Below are 24978 nucleotides of genomic sequence, written 5' to 3' on the forward strand. Positions count from 1 at the left end.
GAAAGCTTGGACTGTTTGGGTTTACCGTTTGGGAATAACAGGTTTTTGCATTCGGCGTACACCAAATCGAGTTCCGCGTACTGGAGATGTTATTTCGGCGTAAAGTACGCCGAACGGCTTACAATGCAAGGCCCTGAAAGGGGCATACTTTCCAACATGATATTATAGGCCATTCACCCGCAAGGGGTGATTCGGAAACAGGTGGAAAAGGAGTATGTGGGCAAAGTTTGCCTCACTAAAAGCAAGAGTATTCACTCTTTCACAACCCATACAAACCCGACAGAGTTATTTCCACAGTTCGTCTATTGGGAGTTGTAATAATGTCTCCTCACACCAAAAATACCTTAAAATAAGTGTCTGAGCGCTCAGGTATTCAAATTTGGAACGACTGTGCTTACATTTACACAATATTTTCAAACTGTGATTTTTGCACCACTCTGACACTGAAGATTAGCCGTTCACCAAATAAAATTCTTTAAATTAACTGACTTAGTTATGGAGTATTTTTGAGCAAACTATTGCAGGTAAAAAATAGATCTTCTTCTTCGTTCCTGGGCTGAAACTCCCACATTCACTCATGTTTTTGCATGAGTGGGTTTTTACGTGTATGACTGTTTTGACCCCGCCATTCAGGCAGCATACGCTGATTTTGGGGGAAGCATGCTGGGTATTTTCGTGTTTCTATAACCCACCGAACTCTGACACGGATTACAGGATCTTTTCCGTGAGCACTTGGTCTTGTGCTTGCGTGTACACACGCAGGGGGATAAGGCACTAGCAGGTCTGCACATAAGTTGACCTGGGAGATCGGAACAATCTCCACCCTTAACCCACCAGGTGGCACCGGCTGGGATTCGAACCCACGACCTGCCGATTAGGAGGCCGATGTCTTACCACTACGTCAGTCGCAGGTATATAGAAATTTCAGCACCACGAATGTCCCTTGAATTTCTAATGGCCCAATTTGCCAGAAAACTTTCCCCAAATGGCTTCTCAGATACTATACCTTTATCTAACAGTAACACAGGTACCAACACCGTAAATACTGTTGAAAACAAAGTTCTCACGGACACAACACGCATACACACACACTTCCTCCTCCCTACCTGGGAAGATGTCTCTGACAATTGCATAAAGGCATTTACTGAGAATGATCTTGTGCTTCAAGTCTTCTTCTGACTGGTGGAAATCATTGTAGTATTGCACAATAGCTTCTGTGATCTGCACAAGAGAATGAAAGCATAAAACAATGCAATTACTAAAATGTAGGATTTTTACATGGAATAAGTCTATCACAAGTTGAACACATACCTAAAATCGACAGTCAGACTGTTTTAATTCTGTGCAGAGAAGCAACTTTTTCATGAATAAATTTCTTTAACAAATCAAACACAAGTTGTTTGTAAGAAATTGCCTATCAAAATATTACCATATTTGACGGATTAAAAGACGCACCGTTTTATAAGCCGCACCCCCGACTTTTAACAACAAAATTGGGACGAGCCACGTATAGGCCGCGTCACTATATTAGCAGCCGTCGAAAAAAAATATAATCAGATCGTGTCAATCAATCAAAACAACCAGGTAAACGAAAGTACGGTATTTAGCGAAATCGGCTCCGAGAATAAACAAGTGAAACAAAGAAGAAAAGTGAAAAAGTCAAATACGGTACATATAGGTTTTAACACAAATTGGTTCCATCTTCGTAAAGACTAAGAGATTGCATCATATTGTGTGAAACTTATTTATCTCTAGAAATCTCACTCCAGAAAATGGCTTGATCTTATTTGCTCAATGGCAAACTTGATTTCTATATCTTCGTAAAAACTAAGAGATTGCATCATATTGTGTCAAACTTATTTATCTCTAGAAATCTCACTCCAGAAAATGGCTTGATCTTATTTGCTCAATGGCAAACTTGATTTCTATATCTTCGTAAAAACTAAGAGATTGCATCATATTGTGTGAAACTTATTTATCTCTAGAAATCTCACTCCAGAAAATGGCTTGATCTTATTTGCTCAATGGCAAACTTGATTTCTATCTCACCCTTTCACATGGTTGTCCTGGCACATGGTGTATGAGTTTGACCCCGTTCACCAGCGGTACGTGCATGGAGGTACTTGTGTCAAAGCTGCTTCTTGAAGAGTTTGGTGGCTCGAAACCTTGGAATCTTCCAACCTTTCGGGCACTGAAGTCCTGGTCGGATGACTTCCTCCTGGTTTTAAATGAACATGTATACAAATGAGAGGCTAATATGCAGTTGTTCATATTCACTGCATTAACCACAGCTAAGAACATCCAGGGATGTAACCCTGATTGTGTTCACCATGTTCCTAGTCCTATGGACTGTACCACAAAATCAATTCTTTTCCTATTACTTGAACTAGTCTTACTCTTAAAGCACTTTTTGTGTATAAGAATGTACATAAATTATCTAATCTTTCTGTACAAGATAAAAAATCAAAGCAGCTCATTGTGACTAATGTTTGCGATTATGATGCTCAGTCTTAATTTCTTTGAGCATGCGATGTGCTGAAATATATAGAAGATTAAGACTAACTTCTAAGAGTAGGAAGAATCACACTACAAAGTTTATGAATATTTACACCCCCGGTATAGGGGTGTGTATAGGATTCGCTTGATGTGTTTGTTTGTTTGGGTGTGTGTTTGTGTTCGCATATAGATCTCAAGAATGAACGGACCGATCGTCACCAAACTTGGTGAACAGGTTCTATACATTCCTGAGACGGTCCTTACAAATATTGGGACCAGTCAAACACACGGTTAGGGAGTTATTGGTGGATTAAGATTCTACAAGAACTTATAGAGGGACATATTAATGGTCAAAGGGAAATAACCTTCTCAGTTGGTGGCAGTGAGAATGGTTATTTCCCTTTGACCAACGGGGGTGTTTTTCCTACCTCGGAGGAATTTCTTGTTTGGTTTATTTTGAGGCAGTTTATTTGAACATGAAGTACACAAATACACATCAAGTAAAAGAAAAAAAGAAGAAGTACAAAACCAAAGCCACTCACTTCAGGTTGTTTCTGTTCCTGTTGTTATCCTGTGGGTACTGTTGCTGCGGCTGTGACTGGCCTCGCTGTGGACTGAACCGAGGGCCTCCTCCGGGTCCTCCCATGGGACTTCTGTTTCCTCTGCCCTTGAACTGAACCTGGCCGTTCATGAACGCTCCATTATAGTACGCCATTTGTGGACCAGGGAGGAACATTCCTTGCTGCTGCATGAACATAGGATTCATCATGTTCATGTTCATTGTTGGCAGAGCTGGCTGGTAGAACATCCCTCGGTTGCCTTGATTTGGAAAAGGAAGCATGCTTCCTGCAGAATCTGACTTCCTTTCCTCCTTTTGCACATGCAAACAATGTTTCCGCAAAAGAATTGCAGACTCGCACAAAACTCTCTGGTTGGTGTCTAAATGTGGGCACTCTCCCCAGTTGTGATCACCTTTAGCAGAACTTCTCAAGCACTCTGACAGGAATGTAGATATCAAGAACTTCTGTGGGAGCTGTTGGGCAATGGAATGAATCACTGGCTCCAGGTAGAACCTGAGAAGAGTTGAGGGCAACGTCTGTGTGGTCAAGAATGCGGTTGTGGTTTGATGTCCACAGTAAAGTCTTGTCAAATACGTTGAAAGCATTGACCGACTTTAAACCTGCAGGGAAACAATTAGGTTCAAACTTCAATATATACAGTGTAACTGTTAGACAACATCAAAAGCAAACATTATTAAACTAATAAAAGTAATATCAAACAATTTAAGAAAAAAAAAGAGATCTATTCTTAATACTATCTTAAGAATCTTTCAGTGTGGGTTATTATAATATTAACTGAATTTGACGCACTGACTTTATTAAAAACAAGTCGCGTAAGGCGAAAATACAACATTTAGTCAAGTAGCTGTCGAACTCACAGAATGAAACTGAACGCAATGACCGTATACTCGTAGCATCGTCAGTCCACCGCTCATGCTCATGGCAAAGGCAGTGAAATTGACAAGAAGAGCGGTTTAGTAGTTGCGCTGAGAAGGATAGCACGCTTTTCTATACCTCTCTTCGTTTAACTCTCTGAGCGTGCTTTTAATCCAAACATATCATATCTATATGTTTTTGGAATCAGGAACCGACAAGGAATAAGATGAAAGTGTTTTTAAATTGATTTCGAAAATTTAATTTTGATAATAATTTTTATATTTTTAATTTTCAGAGCTTGTTTTTAATCCAAATATAACATATTTATATGTTTTTGGAATCAGAAAATGATGGAGAATAAGATAAACGTAAATTTGGATTGTTTTATAATTTTTATTTTACAATTTTCCGATTTTTAATGACCAAAGTCATTAATTAATTTTTAAGCCACCACGCTGAAATGCAATACCGAAGTCCGGGCTTCGTCGAAGACTACTTGACCAAAATTTCAACCAATTTGGTTGAAAAATGAGAGCGTGACAGTCACAGTGCCGCCTCAACTTTCACGAAAAGCCGGATATGACGTCATCAAAGACATTTATCAAAAAAAAGAAAAAAACGTTCGGGGATATCAATCCCAGGAACTCTCATGTAAAATTTCATAAAGATCGGTCCAGTAGTTTAGTCTGAATCGCTCTACACGCACGCAGGCACGCACGCACGCACGCACGCACACACATACACACACGCACACACACATACACCACGACCCTCGTTTCGATTCCCCCTCTATGTCAAAACTTGACTAAATGTAATAAAAATAACAAGAATGATAGGTAATTGGAACGTTTATTATTGACAAAACAAAACGTTACATTTACGAGTATGCCGACCCAAAGGTCTTTGAAGCAGACAGACAAACAAACACTTATGTAACAGATAAAGAACTTATCTCAAGATTGTGTGGCTCGCTCGCAAAATGCTGGCGAGGTAATGATTGATCACACGATCTTGACATGTCATTAAGTGCTTTATCTGTTTCATAAGTGTTTGTCGGGCGGGGATGTAGCTCAGTCGGTAGCGCGCTGGATTTGTATCCAGTTGGCCGCTGTCAGCGTGAGTTCGTCCCCACGTTCGGCGAGAGATTTATTTCTCAGAGTCAACTTTGTGTGCAGACTCTCCTCGGTGTCCGAACACCCCCGTGTGTACACGCAAGCACAAGACCAAGTGCGCAACGAAAAAGATCCTGTAATCCATGTCAGAGTTCGGTGGGTTATAGAAACACGAAAATACCCAGCATGCTTCCTCCGAAAACGGCGTATGGCTGCCTAAATGTAGGTACCGGCAAGCTATTTATGAATCTGTAAGACAAAGGATTCAGCAGCTGATTTTCAGTTGTACTCCCACGAATGTTATGACACCATTTGTGCATGCACTACTACATCATTTGTACCACAATAAAGATGAAGTTTTACCCTTTCCAAAGATGTGTTTCTCTTTGCTGTGTGTTGAATGAGTGATTTTTGACGTTTTTTTAAAAAAACGCTCTGGGGGGTTATTTCTCGCCGTGAGCGTCACTTGCCGCGGGATACGAAAAACACACTGTGTGTTCCCAGCGCTGGCTGCGTCTCCCCAGTCGTTGAACACAGCTAAAAATAGCACAGAAAGAGAGCGCAGATAATTCTCTTTAAACTGATACCAAGTTTGCCTGTGTTTGAAAAAAATAACGAGTCCAAGTCGTAAAAACATTATTTCAGGAGTCATTTTCGACCAAAAATCGCAAAAATAACCATACAAAGCCTATACTTTTTGAAAACTTTGATTTTCGCTCTTTCTGATGGTCTACACGATTTTCTTGTGACGTCAATAGGGACTCAACGCTTTTGTCTGAAACGAGCACAGCCATTGGTTGTTTCTCTCAGCCTGTGTCAAAATGGCCGCGGCCATGAACGAATCGGCCGGGGATATTTTGAGTCGGATTTCACGCGATTTTGGTAAGTAATCAAACATTCTTCGATGTATTTTTGCTGTAAATGTTGTAAGAAGGTTATATGTAAACTGTAACAGCAATAGTTGCACTGGATATTGTGTATTTTTCACGATCACGGCGCCGAGGCACTCTTGCCCATGATCTGTTGAGAACTTGGAAACCTCGCAGTGACATGCCCGATGAAAAAGTTCACTACGCATTTCAGTCACTAAATACAATGACCATACAATATCAGACGTGTCAACAAGTAGTTCAGATAACTGCTGATTTAATTGTAGCCTTCGATGTTCAACTCTTAATAAGATATGCGTCGTCAAAGTTTCATAAACAAATTTCCCAGGCCCTGGCAAGGGAGGTAATCCAGGAGGTAAACAGTACAGCGATGTAGAAAACTCCCGATACCGACCTGTGAAAATGTTATTGCATTGAATGCAAATCAGTAAAAGTTGAGTTGACATCCATATTTTCTCTTCTTACTCCCAAATAATGATTTTTGTGTGTTTGTAGTGTTTTTATAAATGTATACAGCGCAGAGAAAGGCCCATATAATCTTCCAAACTGCTATAAAGTAATGCAAAGATTAACAAAATAAGCAGAAAGACCTTTAAAGGTTCAATATAACTCTTATTCTTAGTCAGTATTGTCCAGTTCTTTTAGGCAGCTCTCCCTTCCCCCAAAACATGTTTGGGAAGAATGTTCAATTCACATACTTTATTTTCCACAGATGCTTCACCCGAGTTTCAAGAGCTCCGACACTCATTTCTGGCAACAGGACGGGGCAGGCGGAAAGAAGTCTCACAGTCGCTGGACAACAAACTGTTGTTGCAAGTTTTTCTGCTGAAAAAGGAGGGTGGCAAGTCATGGCCAGATGTTGAGGCATTCATTCAAAAGGTTGGAAAGATTGATGTCCCCAAAGACAGATTACGCACGTTGACAGAAAAGGCTGTGAGAGAAGTTGACAAACAGACACTGCAAACACTTGACACGTTTTTGTGTAGGAAAGTAGATCTAGGTGGAATTGGAGAACGTCTTACAGCAGCAGGCTTCACAACAGCTTCCTTGTTTGATTCCACATTTGACGTTAGGGAATCCATGCCCTCGAACGGATTGTTGATCGAGCTTGGACGGGTGCAGCAAAAGCATAATTTGTCAAATGAAACATTTCTTCAGTGGTTCTGCAGATTGACTGGCGTCTCTACAGCTCTGCCCCCAGGAACAGCTGCCAAGTTCAGAAAGTGGGTAAATGGTCTTGTGACACAATTAAAGAAGCTGCAAAGCAACAAGGGCAAAAAGGATGGAGCAGCTGCACTTGAGAAGTTCTTGGATGATCCTTTTGTCATTCCAGGAATGTTTAAAGACTGTGAACCAGAAAGGTGCAACAACACACCTTCCCCAACTCAGAATCTTGGAGGCATGCATTCACAGCTTTCTATGCTGCGTCGTCAGATCGAAGAAAAGGAGCAAGAGTGCCAATCCCTCAAACAGAAAGTTGATGTTTTGACAAAAGAAAGGCAGACAACCTTGAAGGAACTGAAGGTGACTACAGACACTAATGTGTCTTTGGTTCGTCAAGTTGTTGAAGAAAAAAAAACATCATCTGTGTTGAAAAGAAACTGTGAGGCTCTTCGAGCGGAATTAAAAATAAAGACCACACAACTGAGTACACTGAAGAAAGAAAATGTGGCAAGAAGGCTCAGGAAGATGGAAATTTTGAATACAAACTTGATTTCTCGACTTCAGAGGTTACAAAAGAGCGAGCGTACAACAAAAAGAGCACACAACAAGAGACAGTACGTTCAAACACAGTTGGCTGTGACGAAAAGAAAAAGCCGTGATGAAAAACAAGAGAAAGTGCGGCTTAACAAAGAAAACCACGAACTACGTCAGCATGTCACTGAGCTTGAGGCCAAAGTTGAAGAAAGGGTGGTGCGGCTGAAGGATCCCGACACCGGTTACTTCACTGATGCAGCGAAAGTATGCATGATGTCCCTTTCTGGGGAGCATGAGATAGCAGCTGAACGGTGTGGGCGGGTTATAGAAACAGTCTGCAGAACGGTGTTGGATGCCCGGGTCCCAGAGTCAGATCTTCCTTCTGCAAGAAGTGTGGGCCGAAGTGTTGATGCAGGGCAGGTTCTTAGCAAGATGCATGTCGCAGAAGCATTATCTAACAGCGACCGTTTTGACCTGCATACCGACGGGACAACAAAACTGGGGAAGAAAGTTGTCACACAGCAAGTAACCACAAACGTCGGACAGACCTTCTCTTGTGGATTCAGTGTTGTTGCCTCGGAGTCAGCTGACACTCTTTTGGATGTTGCAACATCATTCCTTGAAGAACTGACTATTGTTTACAAGACAGATGAAGAGAAGCATGAAAAGTTTCTGGAATTTCTGCAAAAACTAAGTGGGCTCATGTCTGACAGAGCCGCTGTGATGAAATGTTTCAATTCCCGGTTTAATGACCTGAGAAGTGAAATTCTGCTGACGGAGGGTCAGGGTGATGTTGCATTTTTGTATTGCAATGCCCATTTTCTCCTGGGACTTTCAAGCTGTGTGGGGAAAGTGTTCAAGGACCTCAGTGATGCTGATGGACGCAGGATTGGGAGAGAGACAGTTGACAAGTTCTTGCGGGGCGCCAAGAGAGAACATCCAGCGATACGTTACATCCGCGAGGCATGTTCATGTTTGGGCCCAAGAGGTGATGAACGGTTTGGATGTAGAGAGAACTGGCTTGCGTACTGTCTGATGAACAATGTTGACTGCTCAATCACGTCGTTCAAAGCGAACAGGTTCAATAACCTGTTTCAGGCTGCCGCTTCTATCCACCACCATCAGCACGACATCAAGTCATTTTTCACGGACTTGTCCGACTTGAACTGGAAGCAGGAGGGCATCCTTCACGACTCTTCTTGCACTGACATCGACAACTACCTGATTGCCTTGGGTCTTCTCTTCTACCGACTCACAGGGCCCTACTGGTTGCTTCTGGGAAAAGACGGCCACTACCTTGACTTCTACCTCCACGTTGTCCAGATGAAGGACTTCTTACAAAGGTAAACATTTTTTTAAAAAAAACATCACTAGTGTATATTAGTGAGTGTGAAACAAGACCTGTAGTTTACATTCACTCTCCTAGCATTTGTAACAATAAAATTTGAGTGGTCAAGTTGATAAGCTGCACCAGTACACCTATATTTCCTACTATCTTATTACAAAACTGTGATAATAATAATTAAACGTACTGCTTTTTAAACACGATTTCCCAATGAATCATGCGCTCAATGTGCTTTACAAATTATGATAAAGCATGCAATTACAAGTCATATATAAAAACTGAAATAAGACATGTAAACAATCACAAATACCTTAAAGTTAAACACTATCGAGTATCATGCATTTACACACCTACCCACACAATTCACATTAGATTCAGACTCCTCAGGCATTTATAACTAAGTGCATCACTGACTAAAAACTTCAGAAAAATCACAAACACTTGAAAACGATGTACCATGTACGTATTGAATATATTATATTGTTTTGCTTGATTTCAGGTGGGAGATGGATCCGCACGATGCCTTTCATGCAGACTTTGATGGTCTCTTCGGGGTTGACATGGGATACGATGATGCCATCTTTCGGTAAGTGAAGATGACCGATTTGGAAAAAGTGTTATGATTGTGTGGGATGTTTTAAAGTTACCTTCTACTTTTACGGTGTAAAAAGTACACCCCTGGGACCAAACCAAACTCGTTGTGTATGTGTGTGTGTGTGTGTGTGCTTATGAAGTGATGGATGGAGGGGGATAAAAAAAAGGTTTTTATTTTGACCTTTGTTCTGTTTCAGATCAATTCTCACTGTGCCTGTGGAACAACAAGATGCTGTTCGTGTTCTCTTGCAAGCGCTGTGTCGCCGATTCCTGAAGGTTGTCCAAGACCAGCTGAAAGACTTCCTTCCTGGGGGAAAGTACCACGACGTACAGGATCCAGAGATGTGGGAGAAGCTTCAGCACTCAAAGCTTACGAACATGGTGTCTGAGATGGCTTTTGGTGACCTCGACTACTCGGTCTTCAAGAGAAGAAATGCATCAGCCCACCTGCACAGCTCCATAAATATGATGAAGCGCAACAAGACGATGACGGACTGGTTCTGCGCTTTGCCACCAGAAGAACAAAAAGCAGCACTGCAAAAAGCGTCAGCACTGCGCGAGAAGTTGCGGAAGAAGAAACGAAACGAAGAGAAGGCAGCTTTGGTCAAGAGAAAGGAGCTTCTGCAGGCTACCAAGGCAAAGAAAGAGGCACTTCAAGAGAAACAGAGACTGAAGAAGCTTCAAATCATCGAGCAGTTGCGAAAGCATCATGGACCATGCACCTCTGCAGCAGATGTGCGACGCATTCTCCGCACCCTCAGGTCAGTTGCACTCCGAAAGAAGGCCGTTCAAGCTGAGATTCAGTACCAGAAGTTGATTCTAGGCCACAAGTCACCTCTCCTGGTGATATCCAAGAAATTGCCCCAGCTGATTTCAAACCTGTGCGAGTTCCTTGGTGGAGCAATGAGCGACAATGAAAGTGACGCAGAGCCTGAGCAGGAAAGAAGACCTCCACCAAAAAGAAGAAGACTACTTGATCAAGTTGATGACACAGAAGATGAGGATGCAGTAGAGAATGATGAGGTGGATGATGAGGTTCCGGTTCCGCTGCCAGATTTCCACTTCAAGTTTGAGAGAGCTGGTGGCTTTGTTGCAGTTGGCTATGAAGATGGTTTCTATGTAGGGGAGGTAGAAGAAGTGGTGCAAGAAGACAGAGGTGTTATCAATTTCATGACACAATGTGGGACAGTTTTTAAATGGCCAAACACCGCAGACCGGGCAACCGTGGAGGCAAAATTTGTCCTTGCTGCAGATCTTCCATTGACCACTACAACAGGCAGACTTTGGAAAATCAGCCCTGAATCCCTGAAGTGTCTGAAAGGCCAGTTCACAGCTTTCAAGCTCCTGTACTTTGTTGCCTAAAGTGAAACTTGCTGGAGCCAGCCAAGGTTTGGAACGTGACTTTGACTTAAGCCCTTTCGTGTCACTTTCAAATGATGGGGGGGGGCTTTTATTTGTGTATACAAGAATGTTGTGATGTTGCATGTCATTTGAAAGGTCTCCAAAAGACACCCACAGAACACTTTGAATTTTGAAAATTGGTCAATATTTGTTCGTTTCACAGCTATTTGAAGTTTACACACATAATCTCTTACGGCCGCAGCCGAAATTTGCATAAATTGCTACTTTTAGGTCATGCCTGCAGTCAAGATTTTAGGTTTCATGGCCTGAAAAAAAATAGGGTTAATGTCCATATACAAAGAAACAAATTGTGTTAATTTGAACATGTTTTATGGAAATGGTGGCATCTTACAGCTTCTCAAAATCAGCTTGTTGTGAAATTTGACAAAAACGGCCAAAAACGTCTGAATTCGTACCGTATTTAAAGGTCTGTATCTCTGGTTCTAGTAAAGATAGACATAAATGGTTTTTTTTGTTGTGTTTGTATTTTTGTCCTCTTTCATAATTACATAATTTTAACTCACATCAAAAAATTAACAATTTTGACCTGCCTGTACCTACTAAATGGCAGGATAAAAAACGGTTATACACGTAAAATTCCACTCGTGCAAAAAACACGAGTGTACATGGGAGTTTCAGCCCACGAACGCAGAAGAAGAAGAAGAAAAGTGTTTGTATGTCTGTCTGCTTCAAAGACCTTTGGGTCGATGTACTAGTAAATGTAACGTTTTGATTCGTCAGTAATAAACGTTCCAATAGACCTTTTCGGTATCTGAGCATGCATCTCTCGTGAGATATCCGCGAGACACGTCCTTTGTTAATGTTATGCTTTGAACGTCATGAGAACTTCGAACCTCGGCTTTCGCGCGAAATAACTGTACCACATGCTTTGCTATGCTTTGAAGTTTGAGAGATCTTGGAATACCGATAGGGTCTATTAGTATTGCTGATGGGGTCTATGTCGACCAAAAGAGTGGGATTCCCTGTAGGTGGAGTTCCTGGAGGGGGATTCCCTGTATACAGGGAATCCCACAGGGTGGAGTTTTTCAATAAAACTTGCAAACCATACTCGAATTTCTAAGAAATATCAAAAAAGATTAAAAAACATCAAATTCTACCGATGTCGCCAAGCATCACGTGACTTTCAGCGATATCAGCGGCATGCTACAGGAACTAAATCCTGTGGTATTCCCTGTATACAAGGAATCCCCCTCCAGGAACTCCACCTACAGGGAATCCCACTCTTTTGGTCGACATAGACCCCATCAGCATTAGTATTACCTACCATTCTTGTTTTTTGATTCTGAATTTTGCAACGTTAACAGTCTATCTGGTTTTGGACTTTACGCATGGGGCTTTTTCCAGTACCAAATACCTTTCAGCCAGTCTTAGTTTTACTTTCAAATTTACCAACTTTTGGTTACAAACTTCATGTGCAACTGCAAGATTGACCCATTACATTTGAAGAGTAGCAATTATAGCGTCTGTGAAGTCACAAGTGCGCTTATTTGCAGATGACTGCCTCCTGTACCGCACCATCAACTCCTACAGTGACCACCACATACTCCAAGCCGACTTGAAAACCCTGGAAGAATGGGCAAACACCTGGGGCATGCGCTTTAACGCAAAAAAATGCTACATCCTTAGCATCAGAAACAAGTCCAGCTTTTTCTACAACCTGGACAACCACATTCTCCAGAAAGTCAATAGCAATCCCTACTTAGGCGTCACCTTTACTGATGACCTCAGCTGGACCACACACATCAACAAAATCGTCAAAAAGGCAAACTCCACCCTCGGCCTACTTAGAAGAAACGGCTCCGTTCCTGCCCACAAAGCTGTAGACGTACTGCCTATGTGTCCCTCATCCGCTCAACCCTGGAGTACAGCTGTCTCGTCTGGGATCCGTACAAACAAGGCGATATAGACAGCCTGGAAAATGTACAGAAACGAGCAGCCAGATTCATTACCCAAAACTACAGGGACCGAAACCCAGGATGTGTCTCAGAGATGCTCAGCAGACTACAGCTTCCCCCACTCCAGGTACGCCGGAAACAACAGAGACTCACATTTCTGTTCAAAGTGGTCAGAGGGCTGGTCCCCGCAGTACCCCCTGAGAAATTCATCCAGCAACAAAAATCAAAAAGACAAGTGAAACAACGAGTGAACAAAGACTTTACATCATCAGCCACAGTCAGAAACATCACAAGAAACAACAGCCAGTGCTTTACTGTGGAGTGTACTAAAACACCAGTGTACAAGTACTCTTTTTTCACAAGAACAGTTATTGACTGGAACAACCTTGATGACAACACGATCCAGTCGTCAACGGTCAACGAATTCAGAGGAAAACTGCCAACCGCTGACTAAAACACCAAGTGCTCTCCCCAAATTCCGCCAACGTATATTCCCAAGCTTGGGACCTGTTGGCGTAACTTATCAAGATCAAGATCAAGATCAAGATCAAGATATAGTTACACACCCATTCTTCGCTTTCTCTTCGCCCCATCACCTACTCTAGTTTTTCTATCATTTTCACAGTCGTGTCACTGAAACTACCCAAACAAAATCCCCCCCCCCCCCCCCCTCCCTTGCACCTCCATTTCCAACGGTGTGAGCTCACTGTCTCATTCCCACTCAGTCCCAGATTTGATTTTGTTCAACTTTGGATCAGACCACATGTCGACCTCAACCATAGATCAGTTTATTGTTTTAATTGCTTTCTAAGAAGAAGGCTAGTCGGTTCTGAGGGAAATAGGTACTTGTTCCTCTCTCTCTAAATAAAATAAGACATAAATTTCAACTGTAACAAGCAATATTTTTGACTTCACACTTACCACTGGGACCCAAACCTGACCGAAAGTTACTGGTTACCTGCCCTTATTTTTGCAGTAAACGTCACGACACAAATAATTGTTGCAGTATTCGTCACATGTTTCTGCTACTCTGACGTCAGCATTGCTAGAACGGAATGGCGTGTTAGACGGTATTTTCTTCTGGATACTGGCTTGGAAAATTAGTGGACCTGCTCGCTATTCGTTATGCTAGTCTGAAATATTGACGCAGAGGGATTATTTAACATTTGCTTAGCATTTTGTAAACGAAACTTGTCTCCAGAATGAGCGTCGATGCATATGGCCCGAATTCGCAAACGCTTACCTTCCTGGAAACAGAGGACGGAGCCGACCTTTTGGGCGCAGATACCCAAGGTTCCGAGTTCGAATTCACAGACTTCACGCTTCCTTCGCAAACTCAGTCGCAAACTCAGGCGTCTCAGATTGATTTGCAGAGTCAAAGCCAGGTAAGTAAAGCGACGGGTTGGGGGTTAAACCAGTATGGCGGTTATTGTTAGGGGTGTCGACCACGATGGCAACGTCCGGTTGCTTTTCCCCTGCCCCATGGGGGACAGGGACAAAATTTCGCCTCCGACTAACTTGGTCTGTTTGCTGCATTTTTTACAAAGATAAAAGAAATCGACTTGTTCTTCAGTTACTTTCTGCTTTGGAATTTGAATGAGTCACTTACAATAACATGAACAGCATTCTCATGCAGATTTAAATTGAATCACACACATCCATGATCCAGTTCCAGTGCCAGCTGACACAGCAGTATGGGCGGGGATGTAGCTCAGTCGGTAACGCGCTGGATTTGTCTCCAGTTGGCCGCTGTCAGCGTGAGTTCGCCCCCACGTTCGGCGAGAGATTTATTTCTCAGAGTCAACTTTGTGTGCAGACTCTCCTCGGTGTCCGAACACATCCGTGTGTACACACAAGCACAAGACAAAGTGCGCACGAAAAAGATCCTGTAATCCATGTCAGAGTTCGGTGGGTTATAGAAACACGAAAATACCCAGCATGCTTCCTCCGAAAGCGGCGTATGGCTGCCTAAATGGCGGGGTAAAAACGGTCATACACTTAAAAGCCGTGGGAGTTTCAGCCCATGAACGAACAAACAAACACACTTACACAGCCGTATACTGGAGGAGATATATTCTTCTTTTTCGTTTTTGGGCTGAAACTCCGACCATTTTTACCCCGTAATGCAGACAGCTATACGCGATACCGTTTACGGGGGATGCACGCTTGGTATTTTTCTGTTTCTAAAACTTCCACAGTGTTGTTGCCAGCCTCAGAAGACAATAAAAAAACAATAGGTCCAAATTGTACCGCCATACCTTTGATACAATGCAAAATAACTTACAGTCCGGAGTAAAATCTATCTTTTTACGCAAAAATGACAAAGCCATTGAACAATGATAACACTCATCTGATTCTCACAGAAATTAGTGTATGGCGCTCCTGACATTCTTGGCCTACTCTTTCCAATACAGTGTCCGGTGTGCGAATGTAGGGAACCTGCGTGATATTCGCACTACCATGCCGTAGTATTATATTGATGAACTTTCCACTGTTAGCGTCGTTTTCGGTAAATAGGTACACCGGCTGGATCGGGTATTTCCGTAAACGCAGCCTCGAGTGTCAATGACAACAAACACGGACTCGGCACCGAGTGCATTTTCACTCGTAGCGAACATGAGCATTTCGATCGGGGTTTGTTTTCCGACTTTGCAACTCCCATTCCATTCATTGCAGACCTTGTCCGCCTTGTACGAATATGTATCGGTCAGTTGACCACCAAAACGTAAAAACTATCAGTTCATCGACCGGACAAGGCTAGGTCCAATGCGTCAACAGGATCTTTTCCGTGCCCATTTGGTCTTTTGCTTGCGTGTTCACACAAAAGGGGATAAGGCACTGGCAGGTCTGCACATAAGTTGACCTGGGAGATCGGAAAAACCTCCACCCTTAATCCACCAAATGCAGCCTGGTTTCAAACTCATGACCTTCCGCTTGGTAGGCTGGCATCTTATTCACTATAGGCCTTTGCGCCCGTCTACCTGAGATCTATAAACTGGTCACTAAATGTGTGCTCAGCATAGAAATAGAGAATGGCACTCATGGTAGCCAACATATCACTTTTAAAGCCTGTCCTTCATTGTCGAAGTCGGCTTCTCAAACTCTTTATAGTCCGAACACCCGCACCTCAGGCGAAGTACAGTGTACTTCGTCCCCAACTTAGCTGCGTAAATTTTGACATGTGAAGCTTTGCCGTATCTGCGACGAAGTCACTCTTTTTGTCAGTAGAATTCTGTTCGGTTCAACATGGACAAAGAAATCAGACTCGATACTGAAGTGAAGGAAATGTTTATTGACTTCGGTTGACCCTAAGTGCAACTACAAGACCTAACCTGCACCACGTATTATTGCAAAATAGAACCCATTTGTCCTGTTGCATGTCATTCACTCATTGTCAAGGCTAAATAAGTAAATAGATAATACTACATGGCTTGCTGTGTCGTACCAGAGTTACACGAGTTGTTTTTTTAAATATTCGCGAGCTGTTCACTATTTGAAAAAGCAACGAGTGTAAATATGGTACGAAACAGCAAGCCATGTAGTATTCTGTTTATCCTACATACTGTACTTACGTGTATTTTATTGAAAATGTCCTGCAGTTGAGGCAGCTAAATTGAAGACGCTTGTTTTGGAACCTCGATCTCTTCTAAAGCCTCGTGCAATCTATTATGTCAAAGCAAAGAAACGTCACTCTGAAAGTGTGGCGTGACGTGTTAGTTCTAAAAATTCATCGAGGGGAATTAGCGAGCGCAATTTTTGTTTTCTATAATGTTTGTCTCGGTGACTTTGGCATAATAAGCAGTGAAAAAACAGGTCCCTGCCAGACTTGCTTGACATGACCTCATTTACATGATAAACACACGTGTGATTTGAACGATTATTATCTCACGAGTGTCTCTCTCACGTATGTAGGATAAATGCTGTTACGTTACATAAACAGTGTAACACTATAAATTACTAGTACTGAAAAATACTAGTTATAGAGGTGTGACACCATTTCCATGGATAAAGTTTTAGATTTGTCACATGTTTGTAATAAGGTTGACATTTCTGTTGCTGTGAGTGTGAGAGAACTGCTATGTTTCCTCTACCATTTTACAAAGTTGACTAGTGTGGTTCCTTCCAACAGAACTGGTCAAGACTGTCAAGTATAATTTGTGTTTACATGACATGTCACCCTGTTGTTAGCATTTTGTGATAGGAATTGAAGTATTCTGGCGTGTGGTTGGCATAACATTTTGTAAATACAATTTGCAATGGGTTGTAAATTGAAAAATGTTTTTGAACTTATGCTATATTATGTCTTTGTCCCACTCCCAGAAAGAGCGCATTTGATCATTTACTTTGTAATGTGTCATAAATATGGTCCTTAATTTATTAATAAACAAGGTACAACGTGTACAGCTGATACAGGCAAGGCACATGTGACAGCTGCAACAGTGCAAGTCATGCTCTCGAGTACAGTATTCACTTTCTAATTCAGCTTCTACTCTGTTCTCATTTCTGATTTTATCACAGCACAAATTCATTATTCCCTACATAGCTCAGTAGCTGCGTCTTGTGTTAATTTTTGTTGTTGAAGTCTTTGAAAATGAAGACAAACTGAAAATGTGCGTTAATAATTTAATAGTAAAGTTTACATAAAGGTTGATATGTACATGAATGTATTACATTGGAGGGACTGATGTTGCTCTCTGTCCTGTATACAGGCACCACTGTACTGTATACAGGCACACTAGAGAAATAGGATTGTTTTGTGTGAAACGTGTATTGAACTTGCAGGCTAGCACAGCTGATACAGTGTACTATTAATAATCATGATCACCTAATCTAAATGGAGAGTCCATTCATGTATGTGTACTTTGACTGTTTTCAAATGTTGACACTGGGCTTATCTGCCTGTCAAATGTTGTGGTACCACTTGTGAATCATGTAGGTCACCGTGGTCTTGCACTAGTATCATTGACCTTTTTTCGCTGTTTCAGTCCTGATTGCAAATTATAGGATAGTAGGAGTGTGGATTGGTTTTGCTTGTAAACATTCTGCTGTGGTGATCAGAAAAATGAAAAAAATTGTGTAGGACAGTCAAACCTGCCCTGGCATTATCACCCCTCGATAACGACCACCTGCCCAATACAGTCGAACCCACTTAAATAAGTTAAAACGAACACGCTTGTTACGAATTTTGACTTATGACGTATTAGTTTTAAGTTCCCAACTGAATACCTCTTTCTTCATGCTTAAAAAAAATGCTTAAAACGAATTCTTTATAACGAATTTATGCTTATAACGAGCACTTTTTGGATTCCCAAGCATGCATAATGTCTGTAATTTACTCAGGCTTATGACGAAATCTGTAAACTCGTCCCGAGATCGACATATGGGAATTTAAGAAGTTTGAATGTGTCAAAAGCGCCGGAATGCAAGTGTTCCGCCATGTTTATCAACGCACATGGACCGGATGTAATCATATTGCAAAGAGTATCTTCCCTTGCGTCGACTGCTTGAACCATCGCTCAACCGATCACTGAATAAAGTTAAACTGATTGTACTGAACTCACAAAACAAATTTAAATTTAGAATCAAAGTGATTGATAGCTCAGACACTGAACATGAATGACTGATATAAGGATCAGCTTTGATCGCGACTGCAGTCAGACAGATCGCCTACAACGATGGCAGATAAGAAACGAGCGATCTCTCTTGAGAAAAAACTACAAATTTTACGCGACGTGGACATGAAGACTGGTTTAAAATCGGCGGTTGCTGCAAAGCATGGGATATCGGCATCCACCCTGTCTACCATACTCAAAAATCGGGTGAAGATCAACGATGCTTTCAGCGACTCATCCCACCCACTGACATCCAAAAAAATGAGAGAAAGCAAAAACGGCAAGATTTTGGATGATGCAGTTTACACGTGGTTCAAACAGACAAGATCACAAGGTGTCCCGATTTCTGGCCCTCTTCTGCTTTCAAAAGCTCAAGAACTTGCCACCGAATTGGCAATCGACTTCGCTCCGAACAACGGTTGGCTACATCGCTTTAAAAAACGAAGAGCCATCAACTGTAAAGCGATTACAGGAGAGTCCCTCGCGGTCACCCCGGATATGACCGATCGTTGGTTCACGAAAGACCTTCCCGATCTTTTGACGAGTTTTGAGCCAGAAGACATTTACAACTGTGATGAAACCGGGTTGTTCTTTCGGTGCCTGCCTTCACGTACACTGGCCTTCAAAGGCGACCAATGCAAAGGTGGGAAAATCCCCAAAGAACGTTTGACGGTGCTAATTACTGCATCCATGGCCGGTGAGAAGCTCCCCCTCTTTGTGATTGGCAAGTTTCAAAAACCACGATGTTTCGCCAAAGTTACATCCCTCCCTGTGAAATACGTGGCCAACAAGAGGGCCTGGATGACTGGAGTCATATTTGAAGAGTGGGTGAGGAATTTGGATGCCAAGATGTTGCACCAAGGCCGCAAAATCACTCTCGTCATCGACAACTGCCCCGCCCACCCCAAACTACAAAACCTCAAAGCGATAAAACTCGTATTCTTGCCAGCAAACACCACCAGCCACACTCAACCCTGCGACCAAGGCATCATACGCAATTTTAAATGCTACTACCGTCAAGTGGTCGTTCATAAACTCCTGCTGCACATCTCCGATAAAGAGTCGACTTCAGCATCGTTCAAACTGAACGTCCTTGATGCACTGCATATCATGCGATCTTCATGGTCCTTCGTCGAAGAAAAATCTATCGTCAACTGCTTCAGACACGCAGGGTTTGTTTCAGCGGCAGCGGCAGTCCCCATCGCAGACGATGACAACCAGGAAGCAGAAGCAGAGGAAGTTCCTGTGGCAGTGATGGCACCACCGGGGTTTTCTCAACTGGGTGAAGGAGTGTCATGGGAGGATTTTGTCCACGTTGATGATGAAGTGGAAACAACTGCCGTTTTGTCGGTCAAAGAAATAGCTGACAGCGTGAGAGAGATTTCCCTCTGTGAAACAGATGTGGAGGAAGAGGAGGATGATTCGGTCACGAGGGAGATCCCAACCTCGAAACAAGCAGCAACATGTGTCGACACCCTGATGGATTTCCTGCAAATGCGTCCACTCTCCGACGCATCCGACACAAGTCATGGACAATCTCCGTGCCATGCAAACATTCATACACAACACAGCGATCACTGAGGCCAAGCAGACGTCTATTACAGACTTTTTTTAGGTCAAAATGATAAGGTGTTCAACAACGTGTCTATGGCAATCCGTTTGTAAAGAAATTACGTTTTTTCCTGTTGATCTAAATAATGAATTATTTATCTAAATAATTCATTATATAGCTAAATAATTCATTATTTAACTAAATAATTCATTATTATGTTACACAAAAGTAAAAAGTGTGATTGTTGTAATTAAAGTCAGGGTGTCGACACATGTTGCTGCTTGTTTTCATATTTTGTCTATTACAGACGTTCATCGTGTCTTGCTCTGATTTTTGGCTCACGTAAGTGTAGCCTATGCGATGATACACTTTGTCTGTCTGTGCGTGCGTGCGTGTATGTGTGATAGAAACTTTATCATTTCCGAGTCTATGGATAAAGCTCGCATAAGAAGATTACGTCTCGGTCAAAAGTGTTTGACGTGTGTGATAGAAACTATTTGAAGACGTAAGAGGGTTAGACGTCACGAGAATTACTGAAAGTCTCGGTCATTGTTATTGTGAGCGGGCCGAGACTACTTGGCAGATCCAGGGTCTCGCTTTCTTGTACAATTTCACCTATGCTTACTGTGTGTGTGTGTGTGTGTGTGTGTGTGTGTGTGTGTGTATGTGTGACGGAGTGATTGAGTTTGTGTTACTGTTTGTCGATTTCTTACGTGAGCCTTGAAGGCTTCGCCTCTTGTTCATATTTTGTCTATTATTGAGAATACAATCTGACATGTTTAAACAATCATGGTGTGCGAGAATAGAATCAACCTCTGTGTGTGTGTGTGTGTGTGTGTGTGTGTGTGTGTGTGTGTGTGTGTGTGTGTGTGCGTGTGTGTGTGTGTGTGTGTGTGTGTGTGTGTGTGTGTGTGTGTTTGTGTGTGTGTGTGACCAAAAACGTAACACATGAACATGTAACTGAATGTCACTTTATTGTCCAAACGTGAAGCAGCATGAAAGTTGCGAAAGAAACAAATTGAAATAACATAAAATGTACAAAAAAATGTATAAAAAAAAAAAATAAAAAAAAAATCAAATCTCTTAATACGAATTTTGGTTAAGACGAACTTATTTCACGATCCCCAGTGATTCGTCTTAAGCGAGTTCGACTGTACAATCACCTTACAAAATCCACAACAAGTTTTTTTCTATAATTCGCCTTTTCATAGCAACCACTTTTGGGCGGTTGTTATAACTTATAGACATGATTAACTGTAGTAGTTTGCATACGCATACTTCAGAGTGGCTGAATCAGTGATTGTGTGAGAAGTGCTGCTTGTTTATTTGTTTTTGCACTTTTTGTTGTCAGATACACTTACATACACGCATACAGTGAGCAAAAAAGTGGATGTCTTAATGTTATAATAGATATTGTTTGAATGCCATGTGTGCAGGTGAATGGACCTGAGATACCTAATCAGAATGGAGTGGACCTTTCCATCAACCCAATCACGCAGGGAGTGGGAGAGCTCAACTTTGAAGAAGAAGAGGAGGACCAATTTTACATGAAGGATCTGCCAAAATATGCATGCGCGTAAGAATCTGTTCAAATTTAATACTCCGTCATGTGTACATTGTAATTTAAAAAGTGTAATGGACACATTATGGTCATAGGCCACAGGTGTTCAGCTCGCAAGTTTATCATTCTGAAAATAAAACTCACAAAAATATTCAGGAGTGCCTATCTTTTATTTTGCTTCGCACTCGCAGCTTGCAAATTTATCTTTTTGAGTCACTTGAGAAAAAGTGACTCTATGTAATCGGTCAGTGTTAGTCTGTCCGGCCGGCCGTCCGGCCGGCCGTCCGTAGACACCACCTTAACGTTGGACTTTTCTCGGAAACTATCAAAGCGATCGGGCTCATATTTTGTTTAGTCGTGACCTCCAATGACCTCTACACTTTAACGATGGTTTCGTTGACCTTTGACCTTTTTCAAGGTCACAGGTCAGCGTCAAAGGAAAAATTAGACATTTTATATCTTTGACAAAGTTCATCGGATGTGATTGAAACTTTGTAGGATTATTCTTTACATCAAAGTATTTACATCTGTAGCCTTTTACGAACGTTATCAGAAAAACAAGGGAGATAACTAGCCTTTTCTGTTCGGCAACACACAACTTAACGTTGGGCTTTTCTCGGAAACTATAAAAGTGACCGGGCTCAAATTTTATGTGAACGTCACTCATTGTGTTGTGAATAGCAATTTCTTCCTGTCCATCTGATGCCTCATATAATATTCAGAACTGCGAAAGTGACTCGATCGAGCGTTTGCTCTTCTTGTTTCTGAAAAAATGAAAATGAAAAAAGTCTATCTGGCCTTTTTCTTTCGGCAGTATGAACACATTATGTGTCACAGGTGTTGAGTTATTGCATTGATTTCTCGCAGTCTTTGAAGTGATCCCCATAATTTTGCTGATTGTTCGTTGACAGATATTGTGGAATCCATGACCCTGCTTGTGTGGTTTACTGTAACACCTCCAAGAAATGGTTTTGCAATGGTCGTGGCAACACTTCTGGGAGGTGAGTTCTGAATCTCATTATCTTAGTCTTCTTTTTGTGTATGTGATAAGATTTTTGTGTTGAACATGTGTAGATCGGTTCAGCAACCCATCATTACAGTTGTTACATGCGCTCAGAAGACTAAGCTGTGGGAAGTGTGTCTAGTGAACAGAAATATGCTTCTGGTTGCGAATTAGCCTGATTAATAATTAATGTGTGTGTGTGATTTTCAAAAACCATTCAAAAGCATTGCTCATTAGTTTTTTGTGGTGTGATAAAAATTCAAATCTTTAGTTCTGTGCAGACAGGAGAAATATGGCAATCAACATTTCCTCTGTTTGATGAATCATTCAAACTTCAAATGGAAATCCTTAAAACTTCCTCAGTCTTAGCACAAACGGCTAGATTGGTATGATTTTGAAAATGCTCAAATGGTGTTGCGTTAAAACCCTGTACACAATCCTAGAATGATCTCTGACATTTTGGCCTTCCAGTGTCTTTAATGTCTAAACTTGGTGTTTCTGTACCCCACCAGCCACATTATCAACCACCTGGTGCGAGCCAAAGCCAAAGAGGTGACGCTTCACAAGGATGGCCCCCTGGGAGAGACTGTGCTGGAGTGTTACAACTGCGGCTGTCGCAACGTCTTCTTGCTGGGCTTCATCCCCGCCAAGGCCGACTCTGTGGTGGTGCTGCTGTGTCGCCATCCTTGCGCCACCCTCTCCAACTTGAAGGACATGAACTGGTCAGTATGACGCTAGACTGACCCCTTTTAGACAAAAAGGTGCATCGTTGGCATAATTATAGGCTTTGTAGAAACGATGCCTAAAGGTGAAAGCTGTACTGGAAATCGGCATTTGTCATTTTTACAGTCTGTGCAGTGTGTAAAGTATGAGACTGCAAGGATGTATCTTCTTGTGTATACATTGTATTATCATGACAGGGTTAGTAATTTATTGCTGTTTTTAACATACTTACTGCCACCGTTTCATGTAGGTAATGAATTTCTTTGTTCTTATGAGTGGTTGTATTGACAGCTGAGGGTTGAATTTTATTAAACAATGTCTTTGGTGTTTTTTGTCCTCAACTTACTTTCTTGATTCTTGCAAAAACAAATAGGTTCAATTGATGTTGACGGGTTGCAATATGTTTGCCCAACAAGCACTCGGAACGGTACAGCTGTGACCTTTAAATTACATTGTGTTGTCTTCCTGTAAAACGGTACAGCTGTGACCTGTCAGTTATGTTGTTTTTCTGACACAGGGATCCCAGCCAATGGCAGCCGCTGATTCAGGATCGGCAGTTCCTGTCGTGGCTGGTGAAGGTGCCGTCTGACCAGGACCAGATGCGTAGTCGTCAGATCTCGGCCCAGCAGATCAACAAGCTAGAGGAACTGTGGAAAGTGAGTGTGGCAGCATCACAAAATTACAGTCAGCCGTGTTCCATGTCACGCAAAATCTGAAGCTTAGCACCTCCTAGAGCCAATACTAAAATAAAGTCAAGAGGTATTAAAACTAATTAAGTTTTGTCCTGAAGGTATAAACTATTTGTGCTCATGAGGTATGAAGCTTGTCTGAGTGAACAAACTTAAGGAAAAGGTTTTGAAAAGATGTTCTTGTCAACTTTTCCAAATTTTCTGTGTTACAGGTAAGCATTGCATTAGTGTTGTCCTGTTTGGTGTATTTATAGTGGACATGATTTGTTATTTCAGGAAAATCCTGATGCCACTCTGGAAGATCTTCAGAAACCGGGTGTTGATGAAGAGCCTGCACAGGTGTTGCTCAGGTGGGTACATTTTTTGTGTGTGATACTTCTTGGGCTTTGGTAAAACATTCCTCTCAGTCGGTAGTTGATAAATCACTTAGCCGTGATGTAAGACGTAACAGTTACAAACTGAAGAAAGTCAGGTGTGCAATGTTTTCAAAGCCTGGAGATGCACTGGCATTTTGTGGAAAGGTAAGTTGCAGAACAATTGCCCCACATCTTGTAGCGCACCATTGACTAGGACTTATGATTCATCTATCCTCTTCTGTTCTCAATGCCTTCTTTTCTCTGCCTTTCGGTCTTCAAGATTTAATTGCTGAAGAAGGCCTTTAGGTTGAAACATTAAGTGTTCATATTTGTGTGTCATGCTAACTGTTGCGGTGAGTCCTTATTCCATTGTTTTGTTTTGTGTCACATTCATTTGCTGCAGATACCCCCCGCGGGTTAGGGGGAAGAATTTACCCGATGCTCCCCAGCATGTCGTAAGAGGCGACTAACAGATTCTGTTTCTCTTTTTACCCTTGTTAAGTGTTTCTTGTATAGAATATAGTCAATTTTTGTAAAGATTTTTAGTCAAGCAGTATGTAAGAAATGTTAAGTCCTTTGTACTGGAAACTTGCA

The 24978-nt window shown here is 41.9% G+C and overlaps 2 protein-coding genes across 3 annotated transcripts in view; one reads left to right on the plus strand and one right to left on the minus strand.

Moving 5' to 3' along the window:
* The window catches only part of LOC138983761 (poly(A) RNA polymerase GLD2-like), a 37177-nt gene extending 23315 nt beyond the window's left edge, over positions 1-13862 (minus strand). Inside the window, exons 1-4 of one of the 2 annotated variants that reach the window (XM_070357086.1) lie at positions 13810-13862; positions 3039-3676; positions 2050-2218; positions 1107-1221 (exon numbers count right to left, since the gene is read on the minus strand). In XM_070357086.1, coding sequence (XP_070213187.1) covers positions 1107-1221; positions 2050-2218; positions 3039-3661 — 907 coding nt within the window. In that variant the 5' untranslated portion in view covers positions 3662-3676; positions 13810-13862. Of the gene's footprint in view, positions 1-1106; positions 1222-2049; positions 2219-3038; positions 3677-6632; positions 6760-13809 lie in introns of those variants that run through there. The other variant, XM_070357092.1, reaches the window with a different exon arrangement.
* A 60-nt stretch (positions 13863-13922) lies between these two features.
* The window catches only part of LOC138983731 (regulator of nonsense transcripts 1-like), a 36386-nt gene continuing 25330 nt past the window's right edge, over positions 13923-24978 (plus strand). The window contains exons 1-6 of the mRNA XM_070357042.1: positions 13923-14273; positions 21489-21628; positions 22525-22614; positions 23129-23338; positions 23857-23995; positions 24305-24378. Coding sequence (XP_070213143.1) covers positions 14091-14273; positions 21489-21628; positions 22525-22614; positions 23129-23338; positions 23857-23995; positions 24305-24378 — 836 coding nt within the window. The 5' untranslated portion in view covers positions 13923-14090. The remainder of the gene's footprint in view (positions 14274-21488; positions 21629-22524; positions 22615-23128; positions 23339-23856; positions 23996-24304; positions 24379-24978) is intronic.

This window comes from Littorina saxatilis, linkage group LG1 (assembly GCF_037325665.1).
Source record: "Littorina saxatilis isolate snail1 linkage group LG1, US_GU_Lsax_2.0, whole genome shotgun sequence".
NCBI lineage: Eukaryota > Metazoa > Mollusca > Gastropoda > Littorinimorpha > Littorinidae > Littorina > Littorina saxatilis.